Here is a 26,998-nt window from a genome sequence, read left to right as displayed (position 1 = left end):
CGATTTTTCCACCGATTTTAAAAGTTTTTGCCTCATTCAACTCAGAAATTCATTATCCATCGAGATCGTATTTGGTTGGACCGGTCCGATCACCATAGGTACCGGAAAATCCGGATTTACGGATCCATGTTTTATACAATACAATTTACGGGATTTTCGGTAGGTTAGTAGCAATTTCGGTACCTTCGGTTGCTTTGGCATATTGTATCTGACCGGCCTGGAATCATAAAACGTGTTGATTTTGAAACTGTGATTTTAGCGGGATTTTAAGACGTTTGTCCTTAAGAAAGTGGGAGAGAGAGAGAGAACAGCATATTAGAACTGGAAAGTAGCTGGATTAATCTACAGAAGACCTTACTTACATCGGATCTTAAGTGGGAAATTAAAACAAACTGTATAAAAATGACATGCCAAGTTTGACTTTTATTCAACTTCGGTTTAATATCAATGACGATACAAATTTTGACAATCAGGTTCGCGGCTACCTCTATAAGAATTTCGGATAAAATTCTTCAATGTTTACACATTTCCCTCCCACTTACAGACTACACTTACTCTGCTATCGCATATTATGTTTCCGAGAGACTAGACTGCGTTGTTCACTTTTCAAGCTTACCCTAGATAGCCTGCCACATTACCTAATTCTTTCCATTAATTGCCGACTCGTTTTTTTTTTTTCGTTTTTGAGAATTAAAATTCATGGAATCGATTTTACTTATTGTGGATACAAAAATGTTGGAACTGAGGATCTACCTAGTTTAAAGTCTTTTCAGTGTGGATACGGGGATTATAGCCTTATTAAGTTTTACACTACTATTTAACAACCAATTAACTACCTATTAATATTTTTTTTTCTCTTAGAAACGAGTGTTTGTGTCGTGGAAATCATTCCATATCAAACGATTGGCAAAATGCTGTGCAATCGACCTTCCCAGAATATTGCTCTGTTTTCATAAAATTGAATCATAATGTCATCAAAAGTGATGAGCTTTGCAGACTCCATGTAAAAGTTGAGCTAAAAATATCCTCCCGAAGTTACCTGTCATCAAAAATGCTTGTCCAATAAGTTGTGCTTATAAATTAAATGCCACATTGGGACGATTGGCGATTGTTGTTATTCCAAACAACTTGGTATCATGCCAAATGGGTCTGTGCCATATGGCATAATGCCGTTTGGCATAAGATCACTTGGTATAAAGACGACCTTATGCCAAATGACGCTCCAGTTGACCTTAAAAGTTGTTCAAAACAGATCGAAGGCTGATTTATGCCTACATGATCTTTTAACCTTCCGTAACTCGCGCGATTGGCCACCACCGCCAGGATCACGCTAATGGGGAGTACAAAAAGCGAGATTATTTCAACGTGTTGTACAAAATACAACAGCGCGATCGCTGTTAATATACATAGGTAATAACGGTTCTTCTGTTAGATGACAAATAGGACACCTCCAATCGTAGATTAATCTTAAACTAAAGATAGCTGAAAAATGTATTCTCATCAACACCCCAAATACTGTCGATGGTTATATTGCCTACATTTACAATCATATTGTTCGATTCCGAGATGGTCGATCACATGTGGCATGAACCCTTTTTATGGAATGACCCTCCATAGTGCCTTCATAATTTATCAAATTCTAGCCATCTAGTGGAAACTATCATACAAAATATTAATCACGCAACATCATTCTGTGGAAAAAGGAAGTGGAATTGTGAAGGGATCTAAAAAAATTGTCTATTCTTCTGCACGGTTCACAGTAGGCCAGCCCAATGTGCAGCGGATGGAAACGGCTTTTTCAGTCGTCTCGGATGGGCAGCGGGTGCGCCTCCGAGTTGAACACGTACTTATCCAGATCGATCTCGTTCCGATCGTCACTGAACAGCAGATAAAAGTATTTCAGCGTTTCGCCCAGCCAGAAACTTTCCATCATGTCTCGAGGGCGGGTGTTGAGAGGATTTTTAACATTTCCGATGGACGTATACCCGTTCTTCACTTTGGTATACTTGTTGAAGGCCTCAAAGATGGTCCAACCCATGTCCTGATAGGTTTTGTTACCGGTGATGGCGTAGAAGTAGTATAAACTCTCGATGAATTCTGGCCGTAGAAGGTTGTGAGCGTCATTCGTTTTCACGTAGATGTCCGAATCGGATTCCCCATTCAGATTGAAGTAGGAAATTTCCGGAGCCAACTGGGTTGGCTGCTTCATGTAGGTTTGATAGCATGTCTCCAAAAGATCGTTTGCCAACTTTAGATGGCTCTTTGGCATGCCATTTTTGTAGCCTAAGAGCAGCGTGCCCGGTAGATAGCACGTAAGATGATCCATTTTCGGTTTGAAATCTTTACCGTTGATAAGTTCTCCGATGTAGAGGTGCTTTTCTCTAGGTGTGACACGGACCAACTGATGTAATACCCCTCCGATCGCTGTTCGATAATCATCAGCAAGGCTGCAGAGAAACACCAATTAGATAAAGTTTCTCATAATATAGTAGACACCGATACTTACAAATCATCATTCTTCTTTCCGGTTTGGATCCACTGCTTTACGAGATACTCATAATAGGAATCAGCACGAGCACCAAGAGAAATTGTTGCAAAGTTACGGAACTGTCCAGTGTTCGCGTTAATGAAAATAGGAACCAATCCTTCGTTTTTCTCCAGTTCATGGACTTTGACATTAACCTTGGCAGCAGCCTGTAAAGTATTAGATTGGTATAACGCAACGGTTGATTAATTTCATGCTTTATAAAAATAAGATGGCTATACTGCCGTGAATCGCAAGTCAGTCCCATATGTAAAAAGTAGGCATTGAGAAAATGGCCTCTGAAGTTTTCAAATTCGATTTCTATACGAAACTCTAAAAAATCGCCATGAACTGAAAACTTCTGCGATCATCATGAAATTTTCACATATTGTTTCAAACGTGAAAACGTAACAGTGAAAAATATAAAACTGGCAAAAATAGTTTTAGGTTTTGTACTGGAGGGTGCACAAATTCGTAATGGGACTGACTAGCGATTACATTTCATTATGGGACAATCTGACTTGGTGTTGTTTTTCAATTTCACTGAACAAACAATATTTTTTTTTCACGCGGCTGAAAGATCATCCGAAGAAAGCTCGAAAACGGCCATTACGTCATGTTTGCCCAAAATGCAGATGGGACTGACTTGCGATTCACGGCAGTATAGTGAGGCGAATAAAACACGGCAGACTACAGTGGGCAAGACACGCAGCTCGTATGCCGGAGGAATGACAAGCTAAAACAGCAAGAATAAGCAGAGAACCAAGAAGGGATCGTCGGCTTCGTGAAAGGCCGCGTACATGTTGGCCTTTTGTGGTGAGGAGGACCTTCAGGACTCTAAATGTTCAGGGCGACTGGAAGCAATTGGCCCAGGACCAAGACCAGTGGACACGAATGCTTCATTCGACATACACTCACCAGTGTGAGTGATAGCCAGCCCATCAAGTATCTAGTAAGACTTATGATTGCACCGCCATTCAAAAAACTATATTTTTTGAATCTTCCGTCACCAAACAATCGTCTTTAGCGTGTAGTAATATCTCGTTCTATTATCCCGATCACACCCTTAACAATTTGGCTCTGAATGTTCAGCTAATTTCACCTAGCGTACGAAAATAGTGTCATATCATATGATGCCGCCACGTTGATATGTTTCCGCAGTTACATTATATTTAGAAACGGATGCTAAATTTTCAATAAACTTACCGTTTCAAAAGCGGGATCATTTGTACTTCTGGAAAGATCCCTGAACTCCAACTGCAGCGTTGTTACCTCACTGGTGGAGCTATCCGGTGACCACTTCGGTGGATGCGCTTTCATGGTTTCGATGTTGACATCCGAGTACGGAATACCCGACGGCGAATCAAAGCATGGTAACAGCCGTTGGCCCAAATCCAGAGCCTTATCCAAATACATTTTATCCCCACTCAGATGGTTTGTACTCAGCAATCCTCCCAGCACTCGAATGGTCACTTCGAACAGATTTACGTCTCGATTGACATCAAATCGCAAGTACTGATCGATCCAATTTCGAGCCTCGTCATATTCTTCCTGTAGATCCATTATGTACAACGTGTCTAAGCTATCTACAATGGTCAGTCCCAGTCCGAACCAGTCGGAATAGCTCATTGAGATCGGTTTGAGATTGTCATGGCCCCAAGCAAACTCCTTGTAGCCTCTCCACGAGTGCAGGAATGCTTCTATCACAGCTCGCTGCCTTTCGTTCGTCGGTCCCTGAAATAAGTTCCAGCAATATGAGACCCTTCAATCTAATCCATTCTGAAAATTAAACAAATCTCTAAGAAAAACAAGGGGCTCTGCATTTTGCCAACGTTTTTTTTTTATGTTTCTGATAATATGCACAAACAGAAGCAAGCGGTACATGTGGCAAGCGTGATCAATTTTGTTCTCCTACCTTGAAATCTTTAGCATTGTCACTACGTCGATTCTCCTCCAGCACGTTCTCCTCGTTGTTGTCGACAATTTCCTTTAGCTCGTTTTGTATAACCTGCAACGTGACCCCCTCGTCATTAACCATCTCGCCACCGGCGTTGACCTCCGGTTCGTCTAGCTTCTGTTCTACCAAAGGTTGTCGATTATCGTCATTATTGTTATTAGGCCTGGTATCCATTGCCGGAGGTTCATCAATTATATTTTTACTTTCTTCTCCACGGCCACGCATGTCATTGTTGCTGTTCTGTGACCCAAGCAAGTTGACTTCCTTCACTTCGCTGCCATCCGTTGAACGGAAGCTGCGGCCGGGAATCGGTTTATCATGAAGAGCTGTATCTGCTGCAGCTAAATGTAGGGAGCCTAGATGTTCGTGCTGCATTCAAAATGAATAAGGATGATGCGGTGAAAGAGAAAAAGTTCATAAACACGTGGAGGTATCGAGAAAAGTGCTGAGCAAGCTGGATAAGTGACACAGCAGAAACGAACCACAAACTATGATTAAACCTTTACGCTACAACCCCAGTATCTCAAATATTAAAACACCAAAAACATAACACTATTTACCCGATCTTTGAAAGGAGCGATTTGGATGTGCTCCATTTCTTCGGCAATACGGGACTCCCGACTGGCAGCGTCATCGTACGGGATAAGGAAAAACACGAAAATACACACGGCCACCAGTACGATCCAGATTAGGTTTTTTTGAAAACGAGACAGTTGATTCCAATGCTGAAAAAAAAAAACAAAGTTCAGACATTTTTGATTAACTACTGTTGCAGTTGAAGCTTGGGAAAGTAAAATATGAAATGGACATAATTCAACAAAATGTCATTTTCCAAAATACTGCAACTGATTTTAGCAATGCAAAAATTGCTTTAAAAAAAGGCTCAAACGAAAGCTATACGAAATCGCTGAAACTTTTGTAGAAAGCATTTAACCTTCTTTACGATAAGTTTTGATCGTTGTTCATTGGAGATTTGAGCAGGTTATTACTACAAAAGTTGGAGAAAGTTCGAGATTTTATCAAAATATTAGGGGTACTCACTAAACAGATTAAATTGCTGCATAAGCCATGATTTTCTGCTTATTTGAAATGTTTCATGATTTTGCAAATGAAATAATCAAAGATTGCCTTGGTGATCGCGACGTTTAAGCAGTTCAATCAGTTTACGCTGTTAAGTGAATCCCTCTATTGTGTCCAGTGAATCGCTTTCATTACTGCCTTGATGATCAATAATGCTGTATGGGGTTGATCCGAATACGGTATTGCCAATAGAGATAATAAACTATAGAAGATGAATGTCGCTGACATCGTTGCCGTAACATCTTTTGCTGGCGGAGATACAGGGATTGTCAGAGGAAAAAAGTATGCAGTTTGAGAACAAAGAGAACACCAGCGACACTTGTCCTCTATAGCGTCAAAGTGATAACTAATTTTGTTATTGATAACAACATGAAATTTATTTATTTATTTATTTATTTATTTGTGTTTACATCAACAGACTTTCTGTAGTCCCAATGATATTAAGAACTTAAAACTATTTAAAAATGTCACAAATCACAAACAGAAATTACATTACGAGTCACATGTGTGCAATATTTCCTACTTAAAATTATGTCAAGTTATTGAAAAAGTCAGTGAACCTTCGCTTTATTACGTTCCTTGTCAGATGGAAGTCAAAGACTGATGCCACACGGTTGAAAATACGTTGCAAACCTAGTAGAGCACTTCTTATCCCGTAATTGTTACGGCGAAGTGGAAGCCTCAGCATCGAGCTGTTCCGCAGCAGCCGTGGTTGAACATTGATGTTCACTTGTCGTAATATAGAATCACAATCTATTCGCCCTTGAAGAGTATCGGCCACGGTCAAGGCTCTACAAACATCCCTTCGTACACGCAGAGGTTGCAAATCAATCAACTGACACCGCCTTTCGTAGCTCGGAAGGCGAAGCGGGTCCCTCCATGGTAGCCTACGGAGCGCGTATCGGATAAATCGACGTTGAACTGATTCGATTCGCTCAGTGCCGTTATTGTAGTTAGGACTCCAGACTGCTGATCCGTATTCCAGCGTTGATCTGACGAGGGAGCAGTAGAGCGTTTTCAGACAGTAAATGTCGGTGAAATTTTTCGCAACTCTGAACACAAAACCCAGGGTTCTCGATGCTTTATCTATGACAAAGGATATGTGGTGAGAGTATGTTAGATGCGAGTCCAACAGCACGCCCAGATCTTTAACACACTGCACTCGTCCGATAGGCGTGTCGAATATCTTGTAGTCGAAAGGCACTGATTGCTTTTTTCGCGAGAAGGAGATGCATGAACATTTTTCAGGGTTAACGGTGAGACGATTAACTTTACACCACTCTGCGAAACAGTTGACCTGCTCCTGAAGTAAGCGGCAGTCTGTAATTGAATGGATACGCAGGAATAACTTCAGGTCGTCCGCAAAGGACAGCCGAGGAACTTTGAGAACCAGATGCACGTCGTTGAAGTAGATAAGGAAAATCAACGATCCCAGATGTCTACCTTGTGGTATACCTGACGTAGCGCAAAAACTCGACGAGCGAGAGTCTTCTATTGCCACTATCAATTGACGTTCTGTGAGATATGAACGGAAGCATCTCAGGAGGCTACCACCAATTCCAAGTCTATCAAGCTTAGCAATCGCAATGTCGTGGTTGAGCTTATCGAATGCGGCAGATAGATCAGTGTATATCGCATCCGTCTGAGTGCGCATAGTCATACTATCGGTGATATACGACGTGAAACACAGCAGATTTGTGGTTGTAGAGCGACCAGTAGTAAACCCGTGTTGATCCGCACTTATATATTGTTTACAATGCGCATTAAGGAAACCCATAACAACCAGCTCAAACAGCTTCGCTACCGCATTGAGTGATGTGATTCCGCGATAGTTGTTAACATCTCGCTTGCTTCCTTTTTTGTATACAGGAAACATCTCAGCCGTTTTCCAGCACGATGGAAAAATGCCAGTAGACAGAGAGAGCTGAAAGATCAATCGAAGTGGTTCCAGCAAATGTCCAATGTTGTTCTTCAGGAAGACAGATGGAACACCGTCAGGCCCCGGCTTGAACGAAGTTTTTAGCTGTGATGCCGCTTTCGAGATAGTGTCCACGTTTACACTAGTAATAATGAGCGTTTGATTAGCCAAGGGAACGTTTCGTGCTGCGCTGGCGATGTGATCAGTGGAAAGCTGTTCGTTTTCAAACACACTTGCGAATTTTGTAGAAAACAGATTGCAGATTTCCTCTTGCGTTGAACCGATTACGCCGTTCAATACCATGGACGATGGCAACCCTGCTTCTTTACGCTGCTCGTTCACGTGGCTCCAGAAGGATTTCGGATGCGATTTACGCCGTCGCTCTATTCTCCTCTGATATCGTTGGAAGCAGAAACGACTCAAACGCTTGTATTCGTAGTTCAATCTTACGTAATAGTGTTTCAGTGGCATAGTGCGAAATTTAGAAAATCGTTTAAGGGCTGCCTTTTTGGTCCTTTTCAGCGATCGAAGATCACTGGTCATCCACGGAACCTTGAAATCAGTTCGTACGACTTTCTTTGGAACGTGTCGATCAATGACATACCCCAAGATGTTGGAAAAGGTTTGCGCTGCGATGTTCACGTCGAATGCATCTAGGATGAGCTCCCAATCCAGGTCAGACAACACTTCAGCTATGCTACGTATATCAGCTCTCCGGAAATCGTAAGACACAGCAGATCGGTTGTTGATAAAATCGCGAACGGCATTTGTTTCGATGGCGACTAATAAAGGTGGATGATGGCGAACAACCTTAACTAGAGGAGCTGGTGCCATCGAGATACTAGGAGCAGTACTGCGACCACTCACAAAACAGAGGTCAAGCACACGGTTGCTTTCGTTCAAAACGCTATTGATTTGAAATAGAGTGGCGGTACTGTAGGTGTCTAGAAGATTTACCGCTCCGACGTGAAAAGTAGAATGCTCGTGATCAGGACGAAGAAAACCACTGTGAGTTGGGAACCAAGCTATGCCGGAAAGGTTGAAATCGCCCAGCACCATCGTTTCGTCACAAAGATTTGCGATATTCGTAACAACTGCGACAGAGTTACAATATGCATCGATAAGATCCACATCTCGAACCCGATCCGGAGGGATGTATAACGCGCATAGGAAAAGTTGGCGGTCGCCAAGCTGGATTACCACCCAAACTTGTTCAATGATGTTCCATGGATCGTTCTCGATCAGCCTAGCTTTTAGCCTGGAATGAACTGCTACGAGGACGCCTCCTCCAGTAGCCTTTCGTCTGTTATTTGCATTCCTATCGCAGCGGAAAACTTCGTATGCATCTCCAAAAATGCAGCTAGAGGTAGTACGGGGGTCTAGCCATGTTTCGATTAAGACGATGACATCGAAGCACTGGTCCAACACAGCTAAATGGTAGTCTTCCAGGAGGCCGTTCATCCCGCCTACATTTTGGTAGTAAACTGTAATGTCCGAGGGGTCAATTTGCCGAGGGGTCGCAGCACTGGAAATCGGGAAGCCATCATGTGGAGAAGTAATAACTTGTTGATTATACTTGCCGATAGCTGAAGTTCGGAAGACCCCGTCAACCATCCCAAACACAGGACCGGGACGACTGCTGGTCGCTGGCGGGAAGGGCTCGACTGTGCTGGGAGGATCAGGGGCTTCCTCAAGACTGGCGGCAAATGTGCGTCCCGGTGTCGAATCGGAGACTACGTTGGTCGAAGCTGAGCAGTGGGTGGAACTGTGACGAGTTCGAGCAGTGTCGGATGTCGTTTGTCTGGAAGGAGTACCGTCGGTTTTCCTGCAAACCGAAATGCTTTCAGGTGGTGCAATGTTTATTGGTTCACTATACTTGCCGATGCTAGGAGCTCGGAAGACCCCATCAAAGCGAGTTTTCGATTCCATTATTTTTAATTCAGTTAATAAATTGAGATGTTATTTTGTCATCATTTCACAAACTTAATGATAATAAGATTTGTTTTTAAAAATCCAAAATAGGTCTGACATATTTTACTAGCATTAATTATATTCACAATATATTTATTAAATCTGCCTGACTACTGTACTTTCATATTGACACAATACATTGATTTAAACCTTTCCTTCCAACGACTTTGAACGACTATTTCTATACCAAGAAAGCGTTTCCGAAAAAAGTGCTTGAACAAAAGTTATTCCACGTTGGCCAAATTTTTGGAAATCAACGAATTGATTGTTTATCAGTAGTGCCACAATTGAAACAAGTAGTTGGCAGTTGGATTTACCTAATGAAATTACAATCATATTCTTAAAACTATTGCAACATGTTCATTTAATTCCGTTTGTCTTGAGTTCGCCGAAAATCGATGGTGCTCTAGAGCAACCATGGGAAATAGAGGGTTAAGTTGTTCTGAACTTTAAGGCGCTGTCCATAAACAACGTAGACACATTTTGTCCATTTCAGACTCCTCCTACCTCGTAGACTGTTGACCATACAAAATATTCGAAATTATTTTGGCGTAGACTTTGAAGTTTCAAAATAAACTTTGGCATTTGTCGCATTTCATTGACGTCAACGCAATTCAACTATCGAAATATATGTAAATTCATATGTTGAAAATAATTTCAAAAATACGTATCAAAATATGACGTTTGACATAAAAATATCAAAAATTTCGAAATGTAACATGTGACATTTATGCGTCCGACGGTAGTATACATATCGGTTTCCGGGTTATTGAAACCAAATTAGCCAACACCTCGATTGCGTTTCGGATATCGCATTGCAAAACACGAACGATTCAATTCAACCGCAGACAACCGCTCTGTCGTACCTATCAATATCAACTGCTTATAAACTAACACCAATTTATATGGATCATCACCAAACAAAAGACGTGTCTATTTTTCCTCCTCATTTTCTATACCACATACATTTCTATCAAATAGATGTTAAAATCATAGCATGTCAGCTTGTCCCATTATTCTTGTAATCGCATATCACTTTCACATTGATGCGAAATCGATCAATTACTTGATCCAGAACTGATTTCAGGAAATCTTTATTTTCAGCGTTAGCATTAGCATTGAGCAAGTCGCACAAATTTGAAGGTGCTACAGTCCTGGACCGTTGTTATGAAAGTCCATTACCAACCACGTACTTGCATTGGCTGGGCTGGGGTAGGATGGTAAGTTGGATGTCACCATAGGGTAAGCATCAAAAATCCGATTGCAATTTTGTATTATGAACTTTAAAGGCACACATTTGACGAACAAAGCATCGCCCTTGTTCATCCCGACTTTGCTCACTTTCAAAAAGAGGCAGCTTTTCCAAATTGTGAGCATTTGTTAACGAATTTTTCAAGATTGGTGGCAGCCATATTTGTACTCTCTGACGTTGCTCCTTTAATGTATAAAAGATACTTCTGCCCCTCTCGCAGAGATCACAGGAAGGCTTTTCCCAGCTGTTGTTAAAAACCATGCTCGAGTTTGAAAGATCGAGATTTTTTTTTCTTCTGTCGGGTGTGTATGGATATGGAATATATCACCAAAAATAAGGATTTTTCGAAATCTTTAGAAAACCAAAACTTGTATAACCTGGTGGGTTTATTCCTACCGTTTTGATATATTGGTGCCGAAACATTGTCCAAACGTATCCTGTGGTCTTTTCCCTGCCACTAATAACTCAACTCCCTGTGATGTCTCAGGGAGCCAGAGGTATCTGTTACTCTCTTCAGTAGGCATCCAAACAACCATCTTTCGTCAACCCCAGCTGCTGCAAGGACGTGGTCAGAACAGATCTGGACTGTTGGAACATTGCGTCAATCTTGTCTCAGAATCAGTGATTAGCTCTAACTCTCTGTGGTTTGGTAACGGACGAGAAGGAAGCAACCTTCATAACAGCGGTGTAAGATATTAACATGATAGGGTAAGTGTACCAATTATGGCTATGGTACCAATCATTCGCTATAGTTGATTTTCACCCTTTAACGATATAAATCAACAAGAAAAAATTTTGAGAATAACAGATCACGTTCACAAAAGATGGTCGCACTCATTTTAACTCCACATTTTGCTCAAATCATGGTAGAAATAAATCATTTTCCTTAAAATTTTGGCTTCCTTGCACCCTTTTTCGCCATAGTGTACCAGTTATGGCTAACCCCATAAGGAAACTCAAATGAGTTGCATTATGAACATTATGCAACTATTTTTTATTATGCAACTCATTTCAATTGCATAATGAACCGGTACCGAAAAGATGATTATTATGATACTGAAATGAGTAGTATAAAATATAGCATTCCTTAAGTATATGTACAATCATTTTGTTGAAAAAATATACTTCAAAAATTTGAGAGTAGCGAAAGGGCAAAGTAAGCTACTTCTGTTACTGCCCCCACTCGCATATCAATACCATTTGACTTTTTAGCATTTTTGAGTTAACGCTATGAATAGTCATCATTTTCAACGTACTATAACCCATAACAAAAATCACGGTGAACGTGTGAAAAAACTACCAAATCATAAGCGTCCCATGTTCAAAGTATCCGCATAACAGTTCCGTGGAAACTGAACAAATTTGTAGTAAACGAGTATGGAAACGAGTTGTCAAACTTCAAACACTGTTGTTTTCTTAATTCTTATTTTTTACAAATAGGATAATATCAAGAAATTTTATAGATATCCAATACGTTATTATTTAGATTTTAGAGAATTCTTATAGTGATGATGACCATGGACGTGATTATTATAACTTTCGACCAGTGCATGACCCATTCACGCATATGGCTTAATTTTTAATAACAAACACCTTTTTAATTAATGTTTTGTCATTAATCCATTAGACTAAAAATGATGAAACTGAAATCGAACAATTCGTGTTAACTATTCGAAAAATTACAGTAACAATGCAGGGTGCTCATTACGCCCCGCCTATCCCTATTACAGTATTGTTCCGATTTTATCACGCTCCTTTCCAAAAATGCTTTGAAATACAGGTATGTTCCGTTTTTGTCACTATCCGATTTCGTCAACATTTCATTCCGTTTTTGTCAACACTAAAGTTTTTGTCAAATTTGTTCCCTCTAACATGTGTTATTTATAGTTTAACATTAATCTTGAGGCAATGCATCCATGAGTAAATTTGAAGCAAATACCAATGATGACATAGAAGACGTATACGCTACAATAGCTTTGAACACATTTCAAATTCAGCTGTAGATAATGTTAACTCATGCTTTCTCTCACGCATAATTTTTCTTCTTATTTGAACATGAGAAAAAATAAACCAATAGTCCGATAGAGAAATTACTCTTGCTCTATGTACCAACTGGAACTTGGTCTTTAAGTGTTCTTCGAGAACTTAAACAGTTCGGGGTTTTGCCCGTCATTGCCTTATTTTTTACGCTATGTACAATCTTTTTTACAAGACTTTTTTTTAGTGCAATAAATTCCACGCGGTTTTCTACACGATTTTCTTTAAATTACGCGATGTGCTGAATTCTTCTCTTCTGGTCGCTATTCTTTCCGACGGGGCACAAATTTCAACCAGTGATCTCTCTCGTCATCCTTGATACCCTGTCCAAATTTTCTCGCCCGAAACTGCTATATTCACTATTTAAACTGGATATTCCTATAGAATTTTATCCGGGATTTCATCTTTCGAATGCTCTAAAAATGCAATCTTGGTTTCCTTCAGTAATTTCTACTAGTAATTCTACCTTGTATTCCTTCAGATTATTTAATGGATTTCTTCTAAGATATCGTTAGGAAATAAATCAGAAGTTTCTGTAAGTGAATTAGGAGTTGAGTCTTCCAAAAATAAGTTTATCTAGAAAAGAGGAGTCTAGGAACTTGACAAACGATCTGGGGATTTCTCCAGCAACTACTGAATAGTTCCCAGAAGAATCTAAGGATTTCCAAAAAATCCTAAAGAAATCTCATCAATTCTGAACTTATACAGGATTCCTATAAGGAATTTCTCAAGGTTTCCCACTAGGAAATTCTGAAGGATTCTCAGAAATAACTCCCCGGAGATTTCTACACAGAACATCATGAGGACTCCCTGAAGAAATTTTTAGAGGGTTTGAGGAAAGAATTCCTGGAAGATTACTAGACTAAACTACTGGGATATTTCCAGGAAACGCAGTAAGAGTCGGGGAAAATTATTATTATATTAGGGGGATTAACTTAACAGCCTAAACTGATTAAACGTCGCGATCACCAAGGCAATCTTCGATTATTTTATTCGCAAAATCATGAAATATTTCAAATAAGCAGAAAATCATGGCTTACGCAGCAATTTAATCTGTTTAGTGAATACCCCTATTATCTTTTTTAACGAGATTCTCAGCCCAAGGCTGGTTCATCTACTAACCATGGGGAAATAACAAAGATGAAAAATAGAATCCTCTTGGAAGTATTCATAATAATAGTTCCAGTAGGTGTTGGTGTTTCTACTGTGCATATATACCAAAACAAAGTCCTGTAGGAATCCTTATAAGATTTTTTTGGATGGAGGACATTCCAGGGGAAAATATCATAAGAAACTCTTTAAAGAATCTAAGAAAGAACTTCTGATGAAATTCTAGAAAAATTGTTGAAGGAATCCCAGAAATAAATTTTGGAGGAACCCCAGAATGAACCCCTGGAGAAATATTAGAAAAATGTTCTGGAGGGATTTCAAAAAGTAATCTAGGAAGAATTCCCGCAGGAAATTCTGAAGAAACGGAGATACTTCTATATTTCAAAAGTAAAATCTTAGTGAATTTCCAAAGCAAATTGAGTTGGATTAATTTCAACAGAGTGTCTAGGTTAAATCCCAAAATGATTTTCTTAGCCCACCTTGTGCATTAGGGCCATTCTAGACCCAAACTGTACACTACATCAGCGAGCTGTTCCCATCATAATGCATAAGGAAGGTTAATAAATTCCATTTCCTGGTGGAATATTTGAAGGGAACAGTGGCACTTTTTCTATCTAAATCAAACAATTGTAACGATTTAAAAGACGTTTGTCTTATGTTACTGAATTAATGAGAATAAATGAGAAAATGAGAAAGGGATCTCCAAAGAAACTCCAGGAGAAATTAAAAAAAAAAGACATCTAGGTTGATCCGAGAAGGAATTTCTGAAGAAATCATCTAAAAAATCTTATCGAATTCCAAAAGATAAACAAGCGGCATGGTACAAGGTAACCTAGAAGAATTCTGGAGGAACTTCTTGGGGAATCCAATATTCTGGAGAAGTTACAAGTGCTTGCTTAGAAAAATTCCTGGAGATTTCCTAAAAGTATCCAAGACGAAACTTTTATAGGAATATGTGAAGATGATACTCGTGGAGAAATGTCTTCCGGAAGGAAGTAAACATATTCTTTTTTGTTAGGATATCGAAATTATGTTCCTGAAGATTAATAATTCCTGGAAGTATGTCATATTTTAAAACGTCGATCCGGGTCCTGGAACTATAATATGTGTCATTCTTGCGTTCAACGAAAATAAATTTCCAAAAATGTGATCACAAATATGGTGAAAACCTCTTGTCGGCGTCACAGTCAGAAAACTGTAATTTGAACTGGTTGCAGATGTGCTAAAATTAATGTCTCAATTAAATTTCATAGTAAACATCATATTTTTACTTTTGGAATGTGTTCTACAGTAAAACTTCCAATTCATATTAAAATGTTGCAAAATATTTTGTCAAAGAAAATTATTCCGTTTTTATCACTATTCTGTTTTTGTCAATTGAAAATCGCGGACCGTGTTGATAAAAACGGAACATACCTACCTGTATTCTTCAAAATCTATACGCTTTTTCAATATTTTAAACGTTGCAACCCCTTCAACATTCATATTGAAGAAGAGGGGAAACACTAAGTGAGTCTTGTTCTCAAATGTAACAGCAAGTTAATGAAAAATAAAGGACTGATGCGCGTTACATTACTAAATAAAGAAAAAAAAATGAAATGCGTCCAGTTTTGCCTTAACGTTGAACAGTTCGTTATTGAAATCATCGTCATCATCAAACATTTGGAAGCAGTTTCTCCGTTCAAAACAAAAGTTTTTGCCATGCAAATGTATTCATTGCATTCCACATGTGGAATGGAATATATTGATTGAATGATTTCCCAAGGAACAATCACTCATTTAACCAACATTGCAATGACATTTTTATTCCACATTTGATTGAATTACAGTTTAACATTATTTCATCACAGCTTGTAATCAGGCGCTGTTCAAACAAAAGTGGAGAAGTTATTCAGCATTTTTCTCTTCAAGCGCGATACAGGCTTTACAGCCGGAAGAAACCTGTGTTATATCAGCCTCTTATTAAACTTGTATTCAGCTATGATACCCTGCTGAAAAAAAAAACAAACAAATTGACGTTCGAGGTGCAACAATTATCGTTCAATCATGTTTTTTGTCTCATCCATACACATTTGTAACACACCAGCTCACCTAAAAATTTTCTCAACTTGGGATTTGAACTCGTGATCTCCCAACTACCCGTCGCAAGCCTTGCCGTCTACGCCATCCTGGAACTGAGAAGTCAGTCGCTTAGAGCGAAACATCTTCACAAAGCTGTAAAAGATTAATATTCAGATTTATGGAAGGTTGGAAATATTTACCGAAAAAAGTTGTGAAGATGATTGCAACTTTGGAATTGCTACGAATTAGCAAATGTTTCAAATATTTAACATTGATGTACAACAAACATCAATACACATTTAATACTGAAGATCTGCTCTCTTATCATCACTTGAGTCTGTTGTTGAATTGAAGAGTCATAATCGAACAAACAAATCATAAATCTTTTTATATAGCTTACCGTTAAACCATTATTGAACGTATCCACAATAGCTGAAGTATTAAAAATCAAAAACATTTGTTCGACTTATATAAACTACAATAATCAGCTACTGGAAACTGTGGAACATAAGTTTTTTAACGTGTAGAAAAAAGTTCTTCTTCAGCTTATATTAAAGCTAGTAAGAACAAATCGAACAAACAAAAAGTTCTGACGTCTGTTAAGCTTGTAATTAAATCGTTGTTCACATAAGTGTCAAATGTTGCATTTTGGCTTATATACAATGTAAATAACTTCATTTCAGTTTATTATTCAGCATTTGGTTTTGTTCAGCTGAGAATGTTATAAACCAGCAATAGTTCGACATGCATGCTTATTTATGACGTTCAATTGTTCCTTGGGTTGTCTTTATTAAAGAGACTTTCAGCCATCGAATATCGGCACCTACATTTCAAAAGGGCGTAACTGCATTTCAAAACAGTGCCTTTTTTTGAAGCTGTGGATCGTATTTCATATTTCCCATGAAATCCATCCCCACTATCAGAAAGAGGGGGATTTTAGCTTTCTTTTAGTGCTTATAGATTGTCCAAAAGATTGAACATACGATCCACAGCTTTGAGAGAAGGCACTATTTCAAAAAGCAGTTACGCCCTTTTGAAATGTTGGTGCCGATATATCAAAAATGTATACGGTCACTTTATGAGTTACAGCGAAAAAACTGCTCAGCTACTATCAATAGAGATTTTTTTATGCAACGGAATTTTTCCTAAAAAAATACAATTAGGCCAAAACATTACCTTGTCATTCAAAAACGAAAAAAATATGAATGCAAGCAAGTAGTTTTTAATACTGACACAAATAGTTCATAGTCAACAAGTTGCAAAAGAAATTTCAAACTTCTAAGCAACCGATCGTGTGCTTGCTGGCTGCAATAGGGCACTGCATGAAATTCTCTCCTTCTCTTTCACTCTTACAGAAATTTTGTAAACAACAAGGCCACGAAACTTCAAAATCCCAAACAAAATCAAAACAGTGCGGTGCCCTATACCGTAGTGAACTTGATTAAATTTCGTACGTTTGCAAAGAGGCGTTTCTTTGTTTTTTTTTTCTTTCCATTGATAACAAGATCGCCACTTATATGACGAATATAGTGTGAATGGCAGTTATTTATGTATATGTATATAAAATATTATGACTTCTATAAAAAAAACCCGATTTAATCCACCTATGGTGAACAGAACCCTTCTTACACTTATTAAAACTATTGTTGTATTATTTGTATTTAATATATTTATTTTGTGTGATGGATCAAAAGTTCTAGAAAATATTGTGGATTTGGCATCTAGTGGATTGGTTTCCAAAATAGCATCATGGACCATGGACTAAACTACCAGAACGCCAGACACCTTCTAGAATCTTGTGTGGAATTTTTAAAAAATAGCTTACATATTCTGGAATATTGTATCTTTTGTTAACTGCCAAAAGATCTTGAATCGATTTACAAATGGATAAGAAAATCAGCGAGATATACTTTGTCTAATATCTCTTAATCAGTCGATTAAATTAGCTCCGAAGTACTTGGTATTCATGGTTATGGTGCGAAAAGGACAAAAATAATATATCTACTAAGTTAATCAGTTTTGGCATTAGCTAGTTATTTTCGCTGTCCGGTTCTTGCATTTTTCCCACAATATATAAATTCAAAGCTTTCATTTAACATATTGTTAGTTTTCATAAAATTCCTGTGTATTTGTAATTTGTTATTTATAATTTTATTGAAAACAACAATACACTTTGTCAGCATTATTTATTAAAAAATAATTTCCCATAGACTGGTCAAAAACTAATGCAAGATAACAAGTAAGTGAATAGATTAATAAAAAAGAATTTATTGAAATACTCTTCGTAAGATATCTCAGTAATCAAATGTTGAATCGAAATAAAATTCCAGGGCTTTATACAAGGATATTGTAGCTTTCATTTGGTGCTTAGAGAACCCAAATCGGTTGACAGATGGCTGAGATATGTATTATGGTATCCTTGGTCCAAAATCTCTCAAAAAGTTAACCTGTATTACTCGCAAGTACTCTTTGAAAGATATCTCGGTAATCAAATGTCCAATCCTAATGAAATTGTATAGGGTTCTTCTAGAATGTTGTAGCTTTCATTTGGTGCCAGGATAACCGAAATCGGTTGACAGACGGCTAAGATATTTATCATTATACAATTGGTCAAAAATCTCAAAAAGTTTAGTTGTATAAATCCTAAGTACTCTTCGAAAGATATCTCGGTAACCAAATGTCCAATCGAAAAAAAATTTCTGGGTGATCTACTAGGATTCTGTAGCTTTCATTTGGTGCCAAGAGAACTTAAATCGATTGACAAACGGCCGAAATATTTGTTATGATACACTTGGTCAAAAATCTTAAAAAGTTTAGAAGTATGACTCATAAGTACTCTTCGAGAGATACCTCGGTAACCAAACGTCCAATCGAAAAAAAATTCAATAGCGTTCTACTAGGATGTAGTAGCTTTCATTTGCTTCCAAGAGAACTCAAATCGGTTGACAGACGGCTGAGAAACGTGCGTGACTTTTTTTTGTAACGCACATACACACACACACATACACACATACACACATACACACATACACACTCTAGACGTGAAAAATGCATTCAACAGCGCTAGTTGGGAAGCAATAGCTAGATCCCTACACCGGATGAGGGTTCCCGAGTATCTCTGCAGAATACTGAAGAGCTACTTTCAGAACCGGACGTTGGTCTACGAAACGCGTGAGGGACAGAAGAGTGTAGGCATAACAGCGGGTGTTCCTCAAGGCTCTATCCTGGGCCCGATGCTGTGGAACGCGATGTACGACGAATTGCTGCAGTTAAGCTTACCAAGAGGAGTGCAGATTGTTGGGTTCGCGGATGACGTCGTGCTCATAGTAATCGGTGAGTCGCTGAACGAAGTGGAATTTCGGGCCTCGGCGGCGATAGAAATGGTCGAAAACTGGATGTGCGAGAGGAAGCTGGCATTAGCTCATCACAAAACCGAAGTGCTGATGATCAGCAACCGAAAGGCGGTACAGCATGTTAAAGTTTCAGTCGGAGAACTCACCATCGACTCGAGACGAGAAGTGAAGCATCTTGGGGTGTTGATCGACGACCGGCTAAACTTCAACAGTCATGTCGACTACGCCTGCGAGAAAGCGGCCAAAGCAATCGCAGCGTTGACCAGGATCATGTCAAACAGATCGGCAGTCAGTAGCGGTACGAGGAGACTCCTTGCCAGCGTGTCGACGTCGGTACTTCGGTACGGCGCTCCTGTCTGGGCAGCTGGACAGCTATCGAAGAGGAACCTGGCGCGGCTGAATAGCACATACAGGCTGATGGCTATGAGAGTAGCCAGTGCATACCGAACCATATCCACGGAAGCGGTCTGCATCATAGTGGGAATGATCCCCATAAAAATCGTACTGGAAGAAGACTGCGAATGTTACAACCGCCGAGGAACGACAGGATCCCGCAAGAATGCGAGAGCTGACTCGATGAGAAAGTGGCAGCTGGACTGGGATAGCGCCGGAAACGGAAGATGGACCCATCGGCTCATTCCAAACGTTTCGGTATGGGTGGACAGAAAACACGGAGAAGTTAACTTCCATCTGACACAGTTCCTGTCAGGCCATGGTTGCTTTAGGAAGTATCTGCACCGATTCGGCCACGCAGAGTCCCCACTTTGCCCGGCCTGTCCGAACGAGGAGGAGACACCGGAGCACGTGGTATTCTACTGCCCACGGTTCATGGCGGAACGTAGCGAGATGCAAGCGAGTAGCGTTGGCAATCTGAACGCGAACAACATCATTACGGAGATGTGCCAGAACGAAGCTACGTGGAGCGCGGTGAATAGGTCAGTTGTACAGATCATGTCGTCGTTGCAGCGAAAATGGCGGGAGGATCAGAGGATGGCTGATCGCGAACGGAGTAGGCATGATCCATCGTCGGGGACATGACCGAGTAGTTCGTGGCGTAGTACCGGTTTTGAGTCGTCGGGGCGCTGGTGAACCGGAAGCCAACCACCAACCGGAATCGCCAGACCGACCTCGGCACTTCACTGGTCGGGATTTTCGGTGTCGGGAGAACTTCCACTGCCGGGGTTGTCTCCGTCGGAGTAGGCTAGGTCCACCGCCGGGGACTAGACCGAGTAGTTCCGCGTAAAAAGCACCGGAGCTTGGTCGTCGGGGCGCCTGTGAACCGGAAGCCGACCTCAACCGGAATCGCAGAACCGACCTCGGCACCTACCCGGGAAGTTCGGTTTCGGAAGATCTTCCACTGTCGGGGAACTCTTCGTCGGAGTAGGATAGATTCACCGCCGGGGACTACCCGAGTAGTACGCGAGAGTGCTAAAGGCTACATTGTCGCTTCCAGAAGACCTGTTTTATCAGCGGAGTAGAGAACTGCATGAGGAGTGTTAGTAACCGTAATCAATCGCTAAATGGCGAACAAATTAGTACTAACACATTACTAACTGGAGCTAAATGGCTCGGCATGTGGCATGGTAAATGTGGCTAACACAGTAGAAGGTCGCTAAATGGCGACACTTTAATCAAAATAGAATAACAAATTACACGGGAGCCAAACGGCTCAGTACGAAGACTAGAATAACGAATTGGTGATGGTGCACAAGGCACATAACGCCTCCCCTCCGAAGAAATACTGCATGGTGGTACCGGAGGGGAATTTAAGGTGGAGGTGAACTAGGAGAGTGTTTTTAGTGGGTAGGCGCACATTCGAATCCCACACAGCGTCTTTAGAAGATTTTTGGACTCCTAGAATAAAAAAAAAAAAAAAAAAAATACACACATACACACACACACACACACACACATACAGACATTTGCTCAGTTCGTCGAGCTGAATTCATTGGTATATGAGACTCGGCCCTCCGGGCCTCGGATCGAAAGTCGGTTTTTCGAGCGATATTTATACCCTTCTTATGGGTGTAAGAAGGGTAAAAAAATTCAATAGCGTTCTACTAGGATGTAGTAGCTTTCATTTGCTTCCAAGAGAACTCAAATCGGTTGACAGACGGCTGAGAAACGTGCGTGACTTTTTTTTGTAACGCACATACACACACACACACATACACACATACACACATACACACATACACACACACACACACACACACACACACACACACACACACACACACACACACACACACACACACACACACACACACACACACACACACACACACACACACACACACACACACACACACACACACACACACACACATACAGACATTTGCTCAGTTCGTCGAGCTGAGTTCATTGGTATATGAGACTCGGCCCTCCGGGCCTCGGATCGAAAGTCGGTTTTTCGAGCGATATTTATACCCTTCTTATGGGTGTAAGAAGGGTAAAAAGAATTTATTAAAATACTCTTCGTAAGATATCACAGTAGTCAAATGTCGAATCGAAATGAAATTTCAGGGCCTTATACAAGGATATTGTAGCTTTCATTTGGTGCTTAGAGAACCCAAATCGGTTGACAGATGGCTGAGATATTTATTATGGTACCCTTGGTCCAAAATCTCTCAAAAAGTTAACCTGTATTACTCCCAAGTACTCTTTGAAAGATATCTCGGTAATCAAATGTCCAATCCTAATGAAATTGTATAGGGTTCTACTAGAATGTTGTAGCTTTCATTTGGTGCCAGGATAACAAAAATCGGTTGACATACGGCTAAGATATTTATTATTATACAATTGGTCAAAAATCTCAAAAAGTTTAGTTGTATAAATCCTAAGTACTCTTCGAAAGATATCTCTGTAACCAAATGTTCAATCGAAATAAAATTTCTGGGTGATCTACTAGGATGCTGTAGCTTTCATTTGGTGCCAAGAGAACTTAAATCGATTGACAAACGGCCGAAATATTTATTATGATACACTTGGTCAAAAATCTTAAAAAGTTTAGAAATATGACTCATAAGTACTCTTCGAGAGATATCTCGGTAACCAAACGTCCAATCGAAAAAAAATTAAATAGCGTTCTACTAGGATGTAGTAGCTTTCATTTGCTTCTAAGAGAACTCAAATCGGTTGAAAGACGGCTGAGAAACGTGCGTGACTTTTTTTTGTAACGCACATACACACACACACACACATACACACATACACACATACACACATACACACACACACACATACAGACATTTGCTCAGTTCGTCGAGCTGAGTTCATTGGTATATGAGACTCGGCGCTCCGGGCCTCGGATCGAAAGTCGGTTTTTCGAGCGATATTTATACCCTTCTTATGGGTGTAAGAAGGGTAAAAAGAATTTATTGAAATACTCTTCGTAATATATCTCAGTAATCAAATGTCGAATCGAAATAAAATTTCAGGGCCTTTTACTAGGATATTGTAGCTTTCATTTGGTGCTTAGAGAACCCAAATCGGTTGACAGACGGCTGAGATATTTATTATGGTACCCTTGGTCAAAAATCTCTCAAGAAGTTAACCTGTATTACTCCCAAGAACTCTTTGAAAGATATCTCGGTAACCAAATGTCCAATCCTGATGAAATTGTATAGGATTCTACAAGAATGTTGTAGCTTTCATTTGGTGCCACGAGAACCGAAATCGGTCGACAGACGGCTAAGATTTTTATTATGATACACTTGGTCAAAAATTTCAAAAGGTTTAGTTGTATAATTCCTAAGTACTCTTCGAAAGATATCTCTGTAACCAAATGTGCAATCGAAATAAAATTTCTGGACGATCTACTAGGATGCTGTAGCTTTCATTTGGTGCCAAGAGAACCCAAATCGATTGACAAACGGCCAAAATATTTATTATGATACACTTGGTCAAAAATCTTAAAAAGTTTAGATGTATGACTCATAAGTACTCTTCGAGAGATATCTCGGTAACCGAACGTCCAATCGAAAAAAAATTCAATAGCGTTCTACTAGGATGTAGTAGCTTTCATTTGCTTCCAAGAGAACTCAAATCGGTTGAAAGACGGCTGAGAAACGTGCGTGACTTTTTTTTGTAACGCACATACACACACACACACACATACACACATACACATACACACACACACACACATACAGACATTTGCTCAGTTCGTCGAGCTGAGTTCATTGGTACATGAGACTCGGCCCTCCGGGCCTCGGATCGAAAGTCGTTTTTTCGAGCGATATTTATACCCTTCTTATGGGTGTAAGAAGGGTAAAAAGGCTTTTCCTACATACATTCAAGGTTGCAACCATTCATTTGCGAAAATTTACATTCATTTGCTATTATCTCAGTTCAGAAGCATGCTATCGAAAAACAATGTATGGATGAATTGAACCTTGTAGTTTTATCTGAAAGTTCGCCGAATAGCATTAGGGTCGCACACGCATACCAAAGTCGTGAGTGATCTGTGAAGGCAACTTTCCACAGCGTGAATGAAATTTATATTCACCACGTGGAGAGTTGCCTTCACAGCTCTCTCACGACTTTGGTATGCGTGTGCGACCGTAATGCTATTCGGCGAACTTTCAGATAAAACTACAAGGTTCAATTCATCCATACATTGTTTTTCGATAGCATGCTTCTGAACTGAGATAATAGCAAATGAATGTAAATTTTTGAAAATGAATGGTTGCAACCTTGCATACATTCAGTGTTGCGAATACTCACTAGCAATAAATTATACTCACTTGCTTCTATCTCAGTCCAGAAGCATGCTATCAAAAAATGATGTTTGAAGGGGTTTTAGATTGCAGTTTAATCTAAAAGTTTGCCGAATAAAGTACAGGTCGCAGACGTATACCAAAACCGTAAGAGAGCTGTGAGTACAAGGTGAGTATAAATTACACGAATTTTACTCACCTCGTACTCACAGCTCTCTCACAACTTTGGTATGCGTCTGCGACCTTTACTTTATTCAGCAAACTTTTAGATTAAACAACAATCTAAAAGCCCTTCTAACATCATTTTTTGATAGCATGCTTCTGGACTGAGATAGAAGCAAATGAGTATCACTCTTGCAAGTGAGTATTCGCAACACTGCATACATTCCGTGATATTTTTGCTACTGTTTATTAAGCTCAAATATTACAAAGAGATAGTAGCTTTTATGTATTTGTTACAATTGCATTTTCATGCAGAGCTCCTTGAGAAACCAAATATGATCATAAAAAATCTGTTGACAAACGTCTGAGAAATGTATTATGATACATTTTATCAAAAATCTCTCAAAAGCGTAAATTTCATTACTCCTTAGTACTCGTGGAAAGATATCTCGGAAACAAAATATCCAAACGGCATGAAATTTAATAGCATACTACTTGGATGCTGTAGCTTTCATTTGATGCTGAGAGAACTCAAATCGATTGCACACGGCTGATTCATTTATTATGAAGCATTTTGTCAAAGACCTCTTAAAAAGTTAAGTTGTATTACTCCAAAGTACTCCCCGAAAGATATCTCGGTTACAAAATGTCCAATCGGAATGAAATTCAAAAGCGTTCTTCTAGGGTGCAGTAGCTTTTGTTTCGGGCCTTAAGAACCCGAATCGGTTGATAGACGGCTGAGAAATTTATGGTGATACACTTTGTCAAAAATATCTAAAATAATTAAGTTGTGCTACTCCCTAGCATTCTTTGAAAGATATCTCGGTAACCGAACGTCCAATCAAAAAAAAAAATCAATAGCGTTCTACTAGGATGTAGTAGCTTTCGTTTGGGGCCTTAAGAACCCAAATCGGTTGATAGACGGCTGAGAAATTTATGGTGATACACTTTGTCAAAAATATCTAAAATAATTAAGTTGTACTACTCCCTAGCACTCTTTGAAAGATATCTCGGTAACCGAACGTCCAATCAAAATAAAATTCAATAGCGTTCTACTAGGATGTAGTAGCTTTCATTTGCTTCCAAGAGAACTCAAATCGGTCAACAGATGGCTGAGAACCGTGAGTGACATTTTTTTGTAACATACATACACACACACACACATACACACACACACACACACATACACACACACGCACATACAGACATTTGCTCAATTCGTCGAGCTGAGTTGATTGGTATATGTGACTCGGCCCTGCGGGCCTCGGATCGAAAGTCGGTTTTCCAAGCGGTATTTATACCCTTCTTATGGGTGTAAGAAGGGTAAAAAACGTGAAATTTACTTAAACATAACAGATCCTACTTACTCTTTTCAGACTTTTCCTCGACCCAGTGCCACTGACGGACTCGCCAATGGGCAGCAGCAAAGATATATGTTCCTTCCGCAAATCCATCATTATTTCTGCTCTTTATTTAAACAACTAAATAAAGAAACGCTTAATCCAGCCACTATACGTTTACTATTTTTACTTTTTTTCTATCTGCGTTGATCAGATTATTTGTAATGCTTCGCTTGATTATAATTAATATTTTCGCACGGGTGGTTTGTGTTGTAGATAGGTAGGTCAACATATACTCTTCACTTTCCTTGTCGGGGCTCTTTCATAGTACAAATCGAAAGCATTTCTCACACATAACGGCACACAATGCCCCTGGTGTCACACCGCTACTAGAATAGATTCTCTTCTTCTAGGGAAGTTTCTTCTCACCGCACTTAAGTAAATATTGATAATAGGTATACAGCCAACACAGCAAGCCACAATCAATCGAAACTTTGTGATGATCTTCCTGGGCTTCTACACCTGCTGATACATATTTGCACTGGCCCACTATTCACCAAAATGTCTCTAGTATTTAGTCCCGCAGCATTCGACATTGACATGAAATCTTCACCAGGGTCTTGTGCCAAAGAAACCGTGATTTCACACACCACTTCGCCAAAAAATAAGTGAAGTTTTTACAGACCCGAGTTAACTCTTCCAATCACTAACAAAAAGGATCCATTCTAGCCACGGAGTAGATCTTTTTTGGCAAAAATTCGAGCCATCGTCAGCAGCTGAGTGCAAAGAAAACCCCGGACGCCTGATGTTTCCTCCTTTTTGCTTGTGATTTATGTTGTCTGTTTTGCTGTCAAAAATCAGATTGAAGTGTGTTAGGGTGGATCCGATTGTTTGAAATATTTCACTACTGCACACGCTTACCTGAAACTACCCATCGACTGGGTCGATTAGAGCGCCACCAAACACCATTGAGTTGTCCAAAAAATGTCTCACGAAACCTAATGCAAGCCTATCCATATACGGGAGAACAAAAGATGTTTACAAAGTTCTTACAGATAGATTAACACGGGAAATCTGAACACAAACCACTACCACACAGGAATTTGGATTGGTCAATATCAGCCACTTGTCATCCAAATACTACCCCACAGCACAGAGAACAGACATCCAGGCTAGAACAAATTTCATTCAGAAAGTTGTGTAAGGATTTGCATCTTCACTTGAGTAAGGTTGCAAACCAATACACGATGACATCACTAACGCCGCCAAACACCATATTGCCACAGTCAGTGGTGAATTGAAACATTTCAAGTGGTGAATTCAATTAGTATGGGAAATTAACCGATTGCAGCGCCACGCTATTGCCACTTGTGTTGCTGATTTCAAATGACCGTTAAATTCCTTACACAGTTTCGGAACCGGACTTGGATGTCTGTTCTCTGTGCCCACAGTAAAAAAGCGAGCCAACATCTCTGACCCCCATTATGCGTTGAACCCCATTTTGACAGCAAA

At 39.7% G+C, this 26,998-nt stretch overlaps 1 protein-coding gene across 1 annotated transcript; it reads right to left on the bottom strand.

The window, feature by feature from the left end:
- Positions 1-397: 397 nt before the first annotated feature.
- Positions 398-26,340, bottom strand: LOC109415549 (endoplasmic reticulum mannosyl-oligosaccharide 1,2-alpha-mannosidase). The gene is made up of 6 exons (XM_019689432.3): positions 25,514-26,340; positions 5,042-5,206; positions 4,440-4,850; positions 3,731-4,258; positions 2,507-2,694; positions 398-2,447 (listed from the first exon to the last, which is right to left on the bottom strand). Exons 1-6 carry the CDS (start codon positions 25,601-25,603, stop codon positions 1,799-1,801), a joined length of 2,031 nt encoding a protein of 676 aa, XP_019544977.2. The 5' UTR covers positions 25,604-26,340; the 3' UTR covers positions 398-1,798.
- Between the last annotated feature and the right edge of the window lie 658 nt (positions 26,341-26,998).

This window comes from Aedes albopictus, chromosome 1 (genome assembly GCF_035046485.1).
Source record: "Aedes albopictus strain Foshan chromosome 1, AalbF5, whole genome shotgun sequence".
Lineage (NCBI taxonomy): Eukaryota > Metazoa > Arthropoda > Insecta > Diptera > Culicidae > Aedes > Aedes albopictus.
Note: the sequence above shows the minus strand (reverse complement) of the source record. Positions and strands in the feature narration are given on the sequence as shown.